The sequence below is a fragment of the Cydia pomonella genome, chromosome 6 (genome assembly GCF_033807575.1).
Source record: "Cydia pomonella isolate Wapato2018A chromosome 6, ilCydPomo1, whole genome shotgun sequence".
NCBI classification, from domain to species: Eukaryota; Metazoa; Arthropoda; class Insecta; order Lepidoptera; family Tortricidae; genus Cydia; species Cydia pomonella.
The window spans coordinates 5,429,805-5,444,529 of NC_084708.1; the positions used below are offsets into that span (position 1 = coordinate 5,429,805).

A 14,725-nucleotide genomic window follows, 5' to 3' on the forward strand; every position below is an offset into this window, starting at 1 on the left:
GGTACTTATTTTAAAATTTGGAAATATCTACTTGAAATGCTTTCTACTGAGTAGCAATGGTAAGCAAGGTTCCTTTGGTAAGCGTTGCAGTAGCGTAAGCATTGCCAAAGTATTAAGTGTTTCTGGTTTAGTAGATTCTTAAAATTACCCCGCATTTGATGTTCTGTGATGTAGCGTTGTGATGCTTTTCGAATTTAGGTGAAGTTGTTTTTGATACTTCACTGGGACCGCGTGTCCGAGAATTATCCGACTCTGCCCAGTTGCAGTTTGCAAATTTTCAAGTGTAAGTAGTGTTTACCGTTGAAAAATGCTGTCTGACCGATGTGGAAGTCGCAAAAGTAGCAGCACAGTTGTGCTTAAATGAAAAATCTTTGTAGGTAACCACATTAGACGTTACCTTTTAAAACACACGCAAAAAGTAAACGAAAAATCACTTTCAATCATTCAGCTAACACAGACATTTTGTGACGCCCTGACGCCCAACATCGATTACTAAGTCACGTTTAAAAACGATTCTAGAGTTTTTTTTAACCCATCCATATTTTTTGTAAATCCGTAGTTCGAGCAAAAGGCGGGAAAAGGCGCGAATAATTGCGAGTCTCATGTTTGTATGTAATGCGAAATTAATAATTTTCAGGCATCTAAAATATAAAACAGCAGCATTTATTAGGTGTATAATAAGTTCGGAATAAAAAGTTTGTAAAATAATCGCTTTTTCTAACGTTCTTTGTAATAGTAGCATTTGTGGTCGTTATTTGTGAAATAATAGTCAGCCATTATTATTATATCAATGCCGCACTCGGGTTACTTTTCAGTGACTAATTTCTGATTTCAGCAACTGTATGAATCCATTATAAATTTTCTCCTATTGTGAAATCTAGATGACTCAGAATTTACATCGATTAAAACGACGACCGTTCCACGCTACTAACCAATAAGCCAAACGTATTTAACCCGACAGTTAGACTCAACATGGATAAAAATAACAGCATGCAGTTGGCAGCAGACGTGGACACTCTCAGAGCACATAGCGATGTCAAGATCGAAAAGAAACTGCACGAATCAAGCCAGCAGCGTCGATTTTTTAAGTCTGCATGAGTCAACCGACGGCATACCGACGCGCACCATGCAGTACGTGTCAACCACCTATTTATGTCGCACGCAGGATCGTCCTGCGCAAACGCAACGCAAATAAACATCATCAAAGGGACGTCGGATTCCGCACGCCGGTGCGCAAAACAACTGCCATTGTCTACGGATGGGTTATTTTCGCAAATAGAAGCTTACAGGGTTCGTTATGCGAGTTGGTTGCCTTGCTGGAGCGATTGCTGGACCAGTGTTTCACGGAGCTTGTTTCCAAGGATGCATTAACGCAGCTACAAGCCAAACTATAGCTCGAGCAGTTTAAAAGTACTCAAAGTTTGATCGTCTGGAAAAGAGCCAAACGTTTATTATTATTATTTTTTGGGTATGAAAATCCTTAATTAATGCATTTATCACTATAGTTCGTGTTTTTAGCATTAGAAAAAAGGTAAACAATCTTGACATGTATTTTTATAGAAAAATGCTGTTTAAAATCAGTAACTATTACTTATGAAAGCAAAAGAATGTAAATGATCCTATATTACTTAAAATAGTTATAATTGTTACATATTTGCCGTAACTTATTTTTCGAAAGTGTTTTTAAATAAAATTCTTTCTAATGCCAAAAAAAAAAAAGCGAACTATAAGCATTTATACTTAAATTACATATTTTAATTGCCAGATAGAATATTTTTGTCTAGAAGACAGTGAATTAAATTTATAATCCGATTTCTTAGATATAAATACCTACTGACATGATAAATGTCTGTATAATAAATAACCATTAGCGGTTTTCCTGCCAGTTATGTATTACACGTTAAACGTTGACAATAGCTCAGTAGAAAGTACTTTGCGGGTCACTGACCGCTTCTTTTGAAATATAATACGCACGTAATTACATAAGTAATTGTGTGCAATGAAATTCAAGTGTCTAAGCCTATGAATAAATGTTAAAAGTGACCTATATATTATAATAAGGATAATTAAGAACAGAATAAAATGAATAATTCATAAATAGAATACGGTAAAGTAAATAATAAAATATTTATAGATTGTGTGCATTGCATTAGGTACGTTTCTCCTATCTGATAAATAGTTAAATAAAAACATATCAGCATCCAATACTTCCCATAGACAACTGTCACGGTCTTTCATACAAGCAAATGAAAAAAAAAAAAAACTATGATATCGTTGACGAACGGTTTGGTAGAACCGGTCCTTAATTTAGACTGCTTTATCTTGACCATATGATGTCGGTTAGTCCAGGCATGTAGGTACGGTACCTATTACTAGTACTTAACTTACCATAAGGTTTACTTCCAGTTATAACAGATGTTAACAAAGCCGAGCTGTAAAATCCTTTATTAACCAGAAGAAACTAACGTTAAACGTGCAAATTAAATAAATAGCTACTTGTCTACGTCTGCTTAATGCCCAGAAAACCGGTAAAATTAAGTGCCAGTATGTATCTGTATACATTTGTATGTATTCTGTAGACGTTCTATTGTCTCTGCTAGGTCTTTATGGTCTGATTAGCTTTTAGCCACCTTTCAGGCCTAAGTGTAAAAAAATCCGGGTATCCTAAATCACTTCAATATAGTAAAAGTAGCATCCTTTACTGCAAATAATCAAGAACAAGTAGAAAAGTACGTAATAACTTGACAGTAAATAATCTCACAAAATTTATCTCTATGGTATGTTAAAGCATACCTTAGATTAGATAGTACCTTTGAACTCTAAGGCCGCTTGTATACGTCCGTCTGGTATTTTCACAGGATAATTGTCTTGTTTTCTTGGGTGTAGCTTACTGTATCCAAATACAAAACTGGAAGTAGCCCTTACCACGGAACGTCGTCTGGTGAAAACAACGGAACAGACGTATACAAGCGGCCTAATATACCATAAAACTTTTACCAAGTAACTGACACCATAAGGGTCTCCCCAAACCAGTCGACGCGGAGTCGGCTTTCGCCGAGTGTTTTACACCACACTATTCGCATTTAGCCGATCGACCGTCTCCGCGGTTGGACACCTGCGTTTAGCAGTCTCATCCTCCTTGCGGCCGTAGAGACGCCCGATCGCCTGCGACTTGCTATCGCAACAGTTGTAAAGCGACGGTCGGCTCTCCCGTGCTCCGTCCTGCCGTCGAGACGTCAGACAGCACACGTACAGCCGTTGAGTCCGACGAACAGATGTAGGACAGCGGGTGATCGGCAATCGTAAATCTCATTTTTGGAGACTGGTTGTTAGTAACAACCTGAGTTTGAAATTGAACAGACCTGTAAGATTATTTTCCTTGGTAATTGTTACATATTATATAATAACCTGTGATGATGGATATTTTATGTAGACGGGCATGGAAAAAAAGGCTTACCAGCATTTTTATCGTAGCCTACTTGTTGGAAGAGCTAAAACAGCAGCAAAAGCGGAGGCGACCGTGGGTTGATTCTTTGTGGCAATATAGATCACCTGGATTTAGGGGAGGGCAACCGGGGCTACTGTAATTCGGTAAATTTACCATTTTATTTGGAAAACATTTGGGGCCAGGGGGCCTCTACACCTTTATTGTCCGAGGCCTCTAGACCTCTAAATCCGGCATTGATATAGATTAAGTGAAGGTGAATTTAATTTACGATATCCTCGTTTGAGACTCGATCCAAAAATGTTTTACGATTATTATGGAATGACCGCAACAAAATTTGACTTCTTATTGGATTTGCTAAGACGAACACTTCAAAAACAGAACACAAAATTAATGTGGGTAATAATTCAAATGAACAAATACAAACGCATCAGTAGCTACTTCGGCCGTCATCGGCTCTGTTCGGCCGTCGTCAGCTATGTTCGGCCGTCGAAGACGCTGAACGGCTTCCGCCAGCTCTGACCGGTCCTTATCGTAGGTACTCGGCCGTGATCGGAGCCGTTCAACTCTTTCCGGCACCGTACGGCGGTATAAGGAGATTTATGAATGCGAACGTGTGCGGTAGGCTGCAAACAGCGTCGTACGAATGCGAACAGCTTTATGGCAAAACGCCGTTTTCCCGTCGAAAGACGTCGTTTCGCGTGGGCCGAGCCGATTTACGACTTATTCGCTCTTATTGCGTTGACATAAAGCTTTTTCCGTACGCGATTTGCCGAAACGGCGTCGACTAGTTTGGGGAGACCCTAATTCTCTCGTCATTTTTAGGGTTCCGTAGCCAAATGGCATAAAACGGAACCCTTATAGTTTCGCCATGTCCGTCTGTCTGTCTGTCTGTCTGTCTGTCTGTCTGTCTGTCTGTCTGTCCGAGGCTTTGCTCCGTGGTGGTTAGTGCTAGAAAGCTGAAATTTGGCATGGATATATAAATCAATAAAGCCGACAAAGTCGTACAATAAAATCTAAAAATTTAATTTTTTTTAGGGTACCTCCCCTACACGTAAAGTGGGGGTGAATTTTTTTTTTCGCTTCAACCCTAGAGTGTGGGGTATCGTTGGAAAGGTCTTTCAAAACTAATAGGGGTTTTTAAGAAACATTTTTTGATAAAGTGAATATATTCGGAGATAATCGCTCCGAAAGAAAAAAAATATGTGTCCCCCCCCCCCCCTCTAACTTTTGAACCATAGGTCCAAAAAATATGAAAAAAATCGTGGAAGTAGAGCTTAAGAAAGACATTAAATGAAAACTATAGCGGACATGATCAGTTTTGCTGTTTTTGAGTTATCGCAAAACGTTTTCCCTTCATAGTAAAAAGACTTACTTTAATTAGGTACTGATTATGCAAATTTGCCTATTTGTTAAACTCGGGTGAAAGGTACCATTTACTACACTTTAAGCTCCAGTTTAGCTTATTGTGACGGAAGAGTAACTACGGAACCCTACACTGAGCGTGGCCCGACATGCTCTTGGCCGGTTATTAACAAAGGTATTAAGTAAACGTACTGACCTTTCATCCTCATTGGCGGAGGCAGTAGGCTCCTCCTTGCCGTCGCCGGTGTCCCCTGCTGCAGGCTCCGTAGGCACCTCGGCACTTTCACACGCCACGTTAACACTGCTCATCACCGAGCCACTGATCGCGTGAGACACCACACCACTCACAGGGCTTCCGAAACTTGAACTGTCATGGTTAGCCGGGTAAGCCGTCGAGCTTACCGGCAGAGACACCACTGGCGAATTAGTCCCGGACACCGTGGATTCGACCGGCGCGACGCTGCTTTGCGACATGACGGGGACGACCCCGCCGTACGTGAGCCCCATGCTGGTTTGTGATTGGACGACGTTCGGGTGCACTGGAGCGCCCATCACCGGCATCGTCTGCTGCATGGACATGGGAATGTTCTGATGAGCCAATGACACTTGTGGCACGGCTTGCCCAGGCACATATTGCACACCAAGCTGTGCGGGCTGCTGTGGCAGCATGCCCTGCTGCGCTATGTGTTGTGGCATTGTCGGGGCAACGGTCCCCGGCTGCATGAACATCGGATCTGAGGCGGGTATCTGCATACTAGGCTGATTCCCGTCTAGAGTCATCTGCATATTCTGAGGTGCCTGAGCCATCATCTGCATGTTACCTTGAGGCACATTTCCTTGCTGCGGAGCAATATGAACAGGATTTTGCTGCTGTTGGCTGGCTAGGCTTTGGAGATTCGCAGGTAACGTCGACCCCTGTGGCTGGTTGGCCATAGGCTGAAGATTCGAAGGTAGAGTGGCACCTTGCTGTGATGTGGCGATACTTGTCAGCACTTCTTGTGGTAGAGTTTGCCCTTGCTGGCTCATCTGTGATGGCTGCGTGTGGTATTGTGGAACACTGTGCTGAGGCTGAACCATTTGAGGTTGAGAAGATGGCATAGTGGCGTTGATCATTGCCTGAGCCGGCTGCTGATTGACTGCCTGGTTGTATTGCGGTTGGACACCAGACATGCCCTGTTGTTGTAATTGTGTGTGCATCTGTACTTGCTGAGGCTGCGAAGACAGCTGGTGCATTTGAGTTTGCATCTGCGGCATCTGTTGGTTGGCTCCAGCCAACTGAGTCGGCATTTGCATCTGTTGTATGTGATTTGGTATTTGTTGATTTTGAAGAGCTTGAATTTGTGCCTGACTCGGCATATGTTGGAGTTGGGGCTGCTGCCCTCCCATAGTCTGCTGTCCTTGTAAATGATGTGTCTGTGCCATGTTTGGCATTTGGGCCTGTTGCATCGGATGCAATTGCTGAGGGTTCGGCTGGCCTTGCATTTGCATTTGCTGCATCTGTTGCATCTGCGGCTGCTGTGTCTGTACTTGGGCGATCTGTGCCTGATTAGGCATGCCTTGCATTTGGGGAATTTGCTGTTGCATTTGCTGCATATTAGGAATTTGTGTTTGTGGTATATGCTGATTCATTTGCTGCATCTGTTGGTTAGGAATTTGCTGCATCTGCTGCGGCATTTGCTGGTGCATGGGTATCTGTTGCATGGGAATGCCTTGCGACTGAGAAATAACTTGTTGCAATTGGTGCTGAGGGAAGCTCTGTGGAATTTGTTGCACTTGTTGCTGCTGTTGTGTAGGCTGCGGGTGGCTCTGTGCTGGATTTTGCATGGTTATATGTGTCATACTCTGTGGGTGTTGTTGAGCCACTTGCTGATTATTCTGCATAGTTTGATTAGTTAATTGCTGAGGCTTTTCTAAAGGAGGAGACTGCACCGACACTGACTGAGCAACAGGGAGCTGTTGCTGCACAACATTAATGGGCTGCGTCAGCGACTGACCAGGGGAAGCCATAGGGAATTGTTTCTGTACATTTTGATCCAGTTGTTGAACAACAGGAGCATTACCTTGCATATCTTTAGGCCCTCTATTAGTCAGATCATTACACATGTCATCATGTTGACTATCATTTATCACCACACCACTGTCGGGAGCTTGCAAAGTGGTCTCTGTAGTGTCCAAGTTGTTATTCAATGTAATAGGAGGATTCTGTTGAGTTGTGTGATCCAAATAGTCCATACACATCCAACGGCCTCTGCGGAAAGGCTCAGTGCTTTCTATTTTAACAACTTTAAACCTTTCATTCCTAACATGTTCTTGAATTTCTTTCATACCTTCCTGTGGTTTCGCATTCCCTATTAGATTGATAATGCTGCCTGAACCAGCGTTGGTAACACTAACGTGCATGTCATTCACTTCAGAGCTATTGCTATTTGGCACGGATCCTTGGTTGGGCGCGGGCTCCTGACCGACGATGGCGAGCCCGTACTGCGTGCTGGTCGGGATGACGGGCGCGCAACCTAGCGACGTGCTGCTCGCGTTGTAGAACACGTCGTCTTTCGAGAAGGTGTCCTCCGAGTAGCTGGGCGTCTCATTCTCTATGTCGGTCACCCGCGAGATGTCGTCGGTGTGAGATTCGTCTAGATCGTCGGCAGAGTCCTCGCCCGCATCAGTGCTCACCCGAGACCCAACTGTCACACTGGTGATCTGAAACGAAGATATTTTCCTTGGGTTATGGGCGGCTTGAAGACTTGTCGGGTGAGTCACTCCCTTCTCCGACTCGTTCAGCCGAAGAGATTCACTTGTAGTGCGATGGACGACGTTGTTATACTTGTTTTTTTCACTACTTTTATGTGACTTTTGAATCAGATTGTCAGCCATTATGCCGTCCGAATCGAATGACTATCTAAAGAAAATTTCACTGTTTATTGGCTTCAGAGACATTTGACAGACTTTTCGAACATATACATGTAATATAAAACCATTATACACTCACAATTTCACAAACACAGTAATTTTACTATTTAAAGTTCTTAAAATTCATTAGTAAACACACACAGTTGCGAACATCTTTCAGACGGCAGCAACATGGCGGCCATTTATGCGCAATGCATTATGGTTGACAATTTGCAGTAGACTATAGATATTCTAGAATTACTTTGTATCTTCCCTATCTATGGTCGCTAGATGGCGTTGGGATAGAATAAATTGGGTCAATATTAAATTAGTAATTTCATGCAAATAGCTTTTAAAAAATGTATGTTAAATATCCACTTAAACAGTTTTTTCTTAAATGCAACCAAAAAGAAGAAATCGCCATCAATTCGAAGCTACTGTATCTACGGGTACAAAGTACGTGAATTTACAAAATTATTCATGCTTACCTTAGTCTTTAATATATATTTTAATAAGAAAACGATAAAAACACAAACAATAAACATTATCTCACATTATTAGATCTCTGATAATGCGCCATTGTGGAGCTTTAACATAGGAAAGTTGTTGAAAACAATGATCTACGTTTTATTCGTATGTCTCAGTGTAAATAAGCGCCACTGCACAAACATACTTTTATTTTTCATTGAAACTATTTTAGTATTTAGATTCTAAACTAATTATAAGTCTAGAGTGATGAGTGCAAGGCCTGTCGACTTCCTTAGAAAGATATGACGCTTCATAACTGCGCATGTGTGGTCTGACGCTCTGGATATAGATACCAGTCATTAATATAAAAATATTTTGCTACAGCAACATTGCTCCTATCTGACTTTGTCTATTCAACTTTGGGACAAATAAAATCATTTTTATCAAATATTTTGATTTATGTCACACTACCATATGTAAATTATTATTATTTTATAAATTATTACCTATTTCAGTTTGTCTTTGTCTATGTTCATAAAATCTATGGAGGTCAGAGGCACATATACCCTCCATAAAGCCTTGCACTTGGGTCTGGCCGGTTAGAACATAGACAAAAGTCTGCAATGTCAATGCTGTCAAAGTCATTGACGCAAAACTATTTTCATTTTCAAAACTATCAGTTTTCATATAAAATGATTAAATAACGATTTATGTTGTTGAAATAGATTTATTGATTAATTTTTAAAATTAAAAATCCACCGCACAGTATCTCCGCTCAGACTCGGTTAAAGTTTAATTTAATCCATTGTACTAAACTAAGAAACAACAATTATTTCAAGGTAAGAAATATTTTAATCTATAAATAAAATAAGTGTACTATTGCCAAATTCAAATATATAAATTTAATCTTACCACCCTCTTAAGTCGCACGGCCGCCCTATCTCGTCCAAAATTACAATCTAAATTCATCATAGATGTAAATTCTAACATTGTTTTAGCTGGCAATTTAGAACTCTGGTAGCTATTAGCAAGGTTAGTAATTAGGGACATAGGTTATAGTATTGTTTAAAATGTGACTGTTTTGTTTTAGAGGGTGAACGTGAGCAAAAAATCCTTGGGCGTCATATCATTTCCTTGGAAAGGCTCAAAATCAAAAGGCACGGATCCGCCACATAATTGTGACTAGTTGTAGTTTCCCGATGACCATCAACAAGACCGCTGCACTGAGCTGTGGAGCAGAAAGTGTCCGACAATCGGATAGATGTAATAACAACTTTGTCTGTCATATATTCATGTAATTTTTAGTTTTTTGGGCTGATATATGTGATATGATTACAAGTTACACTAATTGCAATTGTGGAGTAAAATCAGATGTGCCAAAGATCATGTTTTAGATATATAAAAATCTATATTAAATGCAATAAATAGTATATGTATATATATAAAATTGTTTTTATCATGAAAATTTTAATGACTTCTATTTATTGTTATGAAGGTGATCTGGGAATTAAAACATGCGCTAAAAATAGACAACCTAAACAAAAATAACTCCTTAAAAAAATCAAAAGATAATCACACGCACAGGATAGGTTAACTATTTGGTACCCACATCAATAATGAACCGATATTACCGACCTGTGGTCTCATTGAATAAAATTCATATAGGTATGTAGATATTATATGGAAGTGTCACAGTTAGTTCAACAAGCCCCGTCCGATACATAAATTTGTATAAAAAATGACTTTTTTCCTGCCTATTGTATGTTTTTCGAACGAATTAAGCTCTTTTGATCCTAATATATAGGAATAAAAATATTTATAACTTGATAATAAACTGTATTGTTACCTTTTATATTAAATAAACTTTAAAACATAGATATCATTATCTCTTAGGACAAAAGATGCCTGTGATTTTGATTAATATGTAACATAATATTTTTATATTTGATAAATACTAATTTAAAAACCTCACCCCAACAAAAACAAAAAATGAAAAAATACAAAAAGAAATTCCGTCGCCGGGATTCGAACCCAGAACCACTAGCTAGAACTGGATCACTACCTACCAAAACCCGCCAGGCTAAACCGGTTGTCAATTTTAGTACTGAGATACAAAGAGAGCGCCACTAGTATAAACGAACTTTTGAAAGGGGCATTTTTTTGTATGGAGTTAGCGTTCTTCTCCTAGTGAGTATTATATTCTTTGGATGAGTGATATAATATAACTAGGTATTGCAAGGGTTTGAAATCCCAAGACTTCTTTCCGTAGTTCAGCCACTCCACAAGAGGTGGCGCTTTTTTAAAAACGTAGTTCCTTATCTTAATAAGTAATTAAAAATATCAAAAACAGATGGCACTAGCGCCTACGTGATTGTAATCATTAAAATACGAAGCGATAAGTTCGATTTTAAAATAAGGAATATTGTCAATTTGATTTATGTACATCAATATTAAATTACTTACGAAATAATACTTTTAAAAAATATATACTTGTTGAAGAAGGCGCAATACTTAGGATCTGTGCACTTTAACCGCTTACCTTTGCTACTGGCTGATACAGTACATTACACATAGGTAACCGCCATCTATTTAACGGCCTCAGCTTAGTCGGCAGTGGCCCGCCATTGCCATGCCGTGTCATCGAGGCTGGAGGCCCTGGGTTGGAATCTTCGTAAGGGCATTTGTTTAAGTGTTCACCCTTTTGGAATAATTTTTACTTTTTATACTTTTTTTATATATTTAAAATACTGTCATTCATTCTTCTTTATACAGACCAAGATAACTCTGCAGCGATTTTTATAGCACAGACTGTGTAAGTGTTATTTTAAATGACAAACTTGTATAAAATTATGATGTTTAAAATAACACATGCACAGTCTGATATTTAATTGATAAATAGGTATAGGATAGCACTGTACGGCTGTAAACCTAACTTGACCTTACGCGGTAACTGGCTATCAAAAGTTGATTAATACACTGGCTCGAATTGATAGAGTCAGACCAAGATAATATTTTTTCACGTCAGCAGCTGAAATCGCATTTTGCTCACTGAGTGAGACAAAATAACATTCAAGTGACCTTCATATTCGAATGTCATTTCAACGTGCGGGGCCTAATACAAGTTCGAAGTATTTGGATCCTATTGTCTTTGTCCCCTTCACGTCATTAGCAAAAAGAAAAAGACAAAAAAGTGCATACGTAATTCAACGATATATTGACGGTTTATAATAGACCCCCGAAATAAACACCCTACGAGTCTTCATTCGTAATAATTAATTAATGAAATAAAAGTTTAAAATTTAATAAAAATACCATATTTTACGTATTTTATTATACAATCAAAACAATATACTTATACAAATTGACGCAATTGTTACGCAGTAAATAATTCTACTTAACGATTTTTAACGATCTCTACTATAGTTGACAAATAGTAGTATCCGCAATTCGGACCGTATCTTACAAAGTTTTTTTTTTAACAAAAAAAAGTTGACGATTGAACTGTCAATTGAATTATTCTCGTATCATTTTATTGAAATTTCTTTCGTTTTGTTTTATTGCGGTAATTAAAGTTAATTGTTAGAATACCTTCAGAAAACATGAGTGAAATAGTGATGAAGACGGATTACATTTTTTCAGGATGTATTTTTTGATGGCTGACTGACGTGAAAATTTTTGTGTAAGTACTTACTACACGAGATCAAAGTTATTTACATCTCGTGCGCTCTTGAGTCCCTTACTGCGCTCAAGATTCTAAATTAGATTCACGAGCGTAGCGAGTCTATTATAGAATCTTTCGCTTGCACGGGACTCAAAACAAGCACTCGAAGAAATATCAATCTTTGCTCTCTTGTTGTACAAATAACTATTTCACCACACCACCTGGTAAAGGTCCTCTTGATTATTCAAAAACGAATGAGAAAGTTGTATTTTATCCACATGTGGGGCAAAGTAATCAGATGCAAATTTTGAGTTGTTTCCTTATGTTAGCTAGTAGAATTGACTTTTAAATGATGATTTTGAATGATTATTTTTTTATTACGTTAATTTGGATTTGATTTCATTTGAATTTTTTGGTATTTCATAGTAAGTAGTTTCCTCGTGTTGTTGTGGTGAAAATTTTTGTTTCACTCGGAGGCAAAGTTTGTTTAACCCTCGTGCATTGAAACCCTCGCAACGCTCAAGATTCCACTTTTCGAACCACTCGCTACGGTCGTGGTTCAATTTTGGAATCTTTCGCTTGCTCGGGTATCAATATTAGCACGAGCGGTTAAACAACAACTTTGCCCCCTTGTAAAACAAATAACTATTATTGGCTCTCTACATTTTATTTGAAACGAGGAATACGCTAATAGTTTATTTTTTACACTAGGTTTTGTATTTAATTTTTTTTTTTTTGCGTGTACTTATTCTAAAATGGCGTAACTCCAGTTCTACGCTACAAGCTAGGTTATGGAGTGTGGAATTAAGGTAGGTCTTATTTCGATAGAAAAAAAAACACGACTTAATTAATCTGACGTTGAATGTCATTGTCAATGTTTTAAACTCGTCCGTTGTTGTTTTAAAACAATTTTGATAAAATATCATTTTTTCTACGACGATTTGGATATTACAACGGATACTGATACACGAATACGATACCAGGCTTTCATACGGATACGACGGATTGACGGATAAACACTACCGAATGTAATGTAATGGGTGGGACGTAGGATTAGGGAGAAGACGTCTGATGCCCGGGCGGGTTCGTATTCGTACCTGGTGCAGAGGTTGACCATCGCTATCCAGCGCGGTAACGCGGCAAGTTTGATGGGCACCTTTGCACCCGGTGCAGCTTGGGGAGGTCTTTTAGAATAAGATAGTTTATTTAGCATTGTACTCGTAGTTTATTTATATATTATTGTTTTTTGTGTATGTCACTTTTTGTTGTAATATCTATACCTATTGAGAAATAAAACAACTTAATTCAGTATATTTGAATACGGGATGTAATTAAATGTTTGTACCGATATCTTCGACGAATCCCTAATCATTTTTGCTATTTTTGCAGTAGGTAATTGACGAAACAGTATTTGGTATACTTTGGAGGAGTATATACCTCATCGATCCATACGGCTTTGTCCATTTTAAAAACGATTACTAATATAGTAACTTAATGATATTAATAAATTTATTTTTGTTTTGAAATTCAATCAATACGTCGTATTTCATTGACAATGTCAAATCCAATATTATGACAGCTAATTTTTTTCGTGATGAATGGCAATGGCATTTCACGTATTGTGACGTAGAATTGGTAAACACAACATTTTTTAAATTCTTTTGTATTTTTTGTAATAATCCATATTTAATTTTTATTAATTTGGCTGTGTTCAGGAAGCAAAATACTTCCAAATAATATGTAAACTTTCAGGTTTTATAAAAATGAAATGTCAATTTTGATAGCATTGACTGTGCAAGTGTTATTTTAAATGTCATTATTTCAAAGAAGTTCGACTTCTTATTAATTAAATCAAAAAATATTACATTGCTTATCCGCGAAAAGCTAACTTGCTGGTCTTGAGTTTTGTACCCACCTCCGAAAATTCAGAACTCTCTATTATTTGCGTATTTATTTTTGCGGTGGGAGTTTGGGATCATTAATTACATGTAAAAATACTCAAGTAAGTATAACGGGTTAGCACTGATTGACTAGCACGTTATCTTTTCGCGGATAAGCAAAGTAATATTTTTTGTTTTAATTAATATGGATTTCCGCAAAGTAACGCCTGATTCTATTAACTATTTGACTCAATTTAGAAATTACCTTTGGTTATGTGAAGATCCAGTACCTACGTACTTACTTGTACATACATAGATAGGAACTTGGAATGTAAAGGCAAATCATTGAGACGAAGTGGGAAAATTTATTTCAAGAGAATTTTTAAACAGGTACTTGATATTTTTAAGTGATTTATACAGATATATGCTTAGGTAGTAAGGGTGACGGTTGGTAACTATAGCCACCAAAAGCAAGTGACTCGATAACCTACTAAATGTAAGATTGCCCAGAAATTTATCTGCCGCTCTATCGTTCTTGCATATTTTAGCGAATGTTTTTCGATGTTGGTGGTAGGCTATCTGGGAATATTCCGGTATCGCAAAGGAAAATACTTAGAGCTCAGATCATGCGCAGAGTGATCGATATATCGAATATTTTTTCGCTTTCAGGCAGTCCCATGAACTTCCGATTTTATTTAGACTTAAGTACCTACATGATACATATTATAAAACCATTTCTTACACATGACATGATTAAGCATCGCACTAATTATTACGTATTTGGTTAAATATTAGCACTATCACATACTGAATTTTACCAATGAGTATCTACTCATCACATCACTCATCAACAAGTAAAAAATTGTCTAGTATTTGCAAATGGAATTAAATAAAAATACTTGCATGTAGATGAAGATTTGCACAAAATCCGCAACCGGAGGCACCTCGGGAACTAATGCGCAGCGCCCCGACCCCAGCCATTACCTACAAGGTCTTGGATTAAAGCCGATTTAACCA

At 38.3% G+C, this 14,725-nt stretch overlaps 1 protein-coding gene across 7 annotated transcripts in view; it reads right to left on the reverse strand.

Annotated features, from left to right (window-relative positions):
- LOC133518783 (protein bunched, class 2/F/G isoform-like) overlaps positions 1–14,713 on the reverse strand; it is a 187,394-nt gene extending 172,681 nt beyond the window's left edge. For 4 of the 7 annotated variants that reach the window (XM_061852481.1, XM_061852478.1, XM_061852483.1 and 1 more), the window contains exon 1: positions 5,007–7,793. In XM_061852481.1, the coding sequence (XP_061708465.1) occupies positions 5,007–7,684 (2,678 nt within the window). In that variant the 5' untranslated portion in view covers positions 7,685–7,793. Of the gene's footprint in view, positions 1–5,006; positions 7,794–8,187; positions 8,323–14,611 lie in introns of those variants that run through there. The other 3 variants (XM_061852479.1, XM_061852480.1, XM_061852482.1) reach the window with 3 other exon arrangements.
- Between the last annotated feature and the right edge of the window lie 12 nt (positions 14,714–14,725).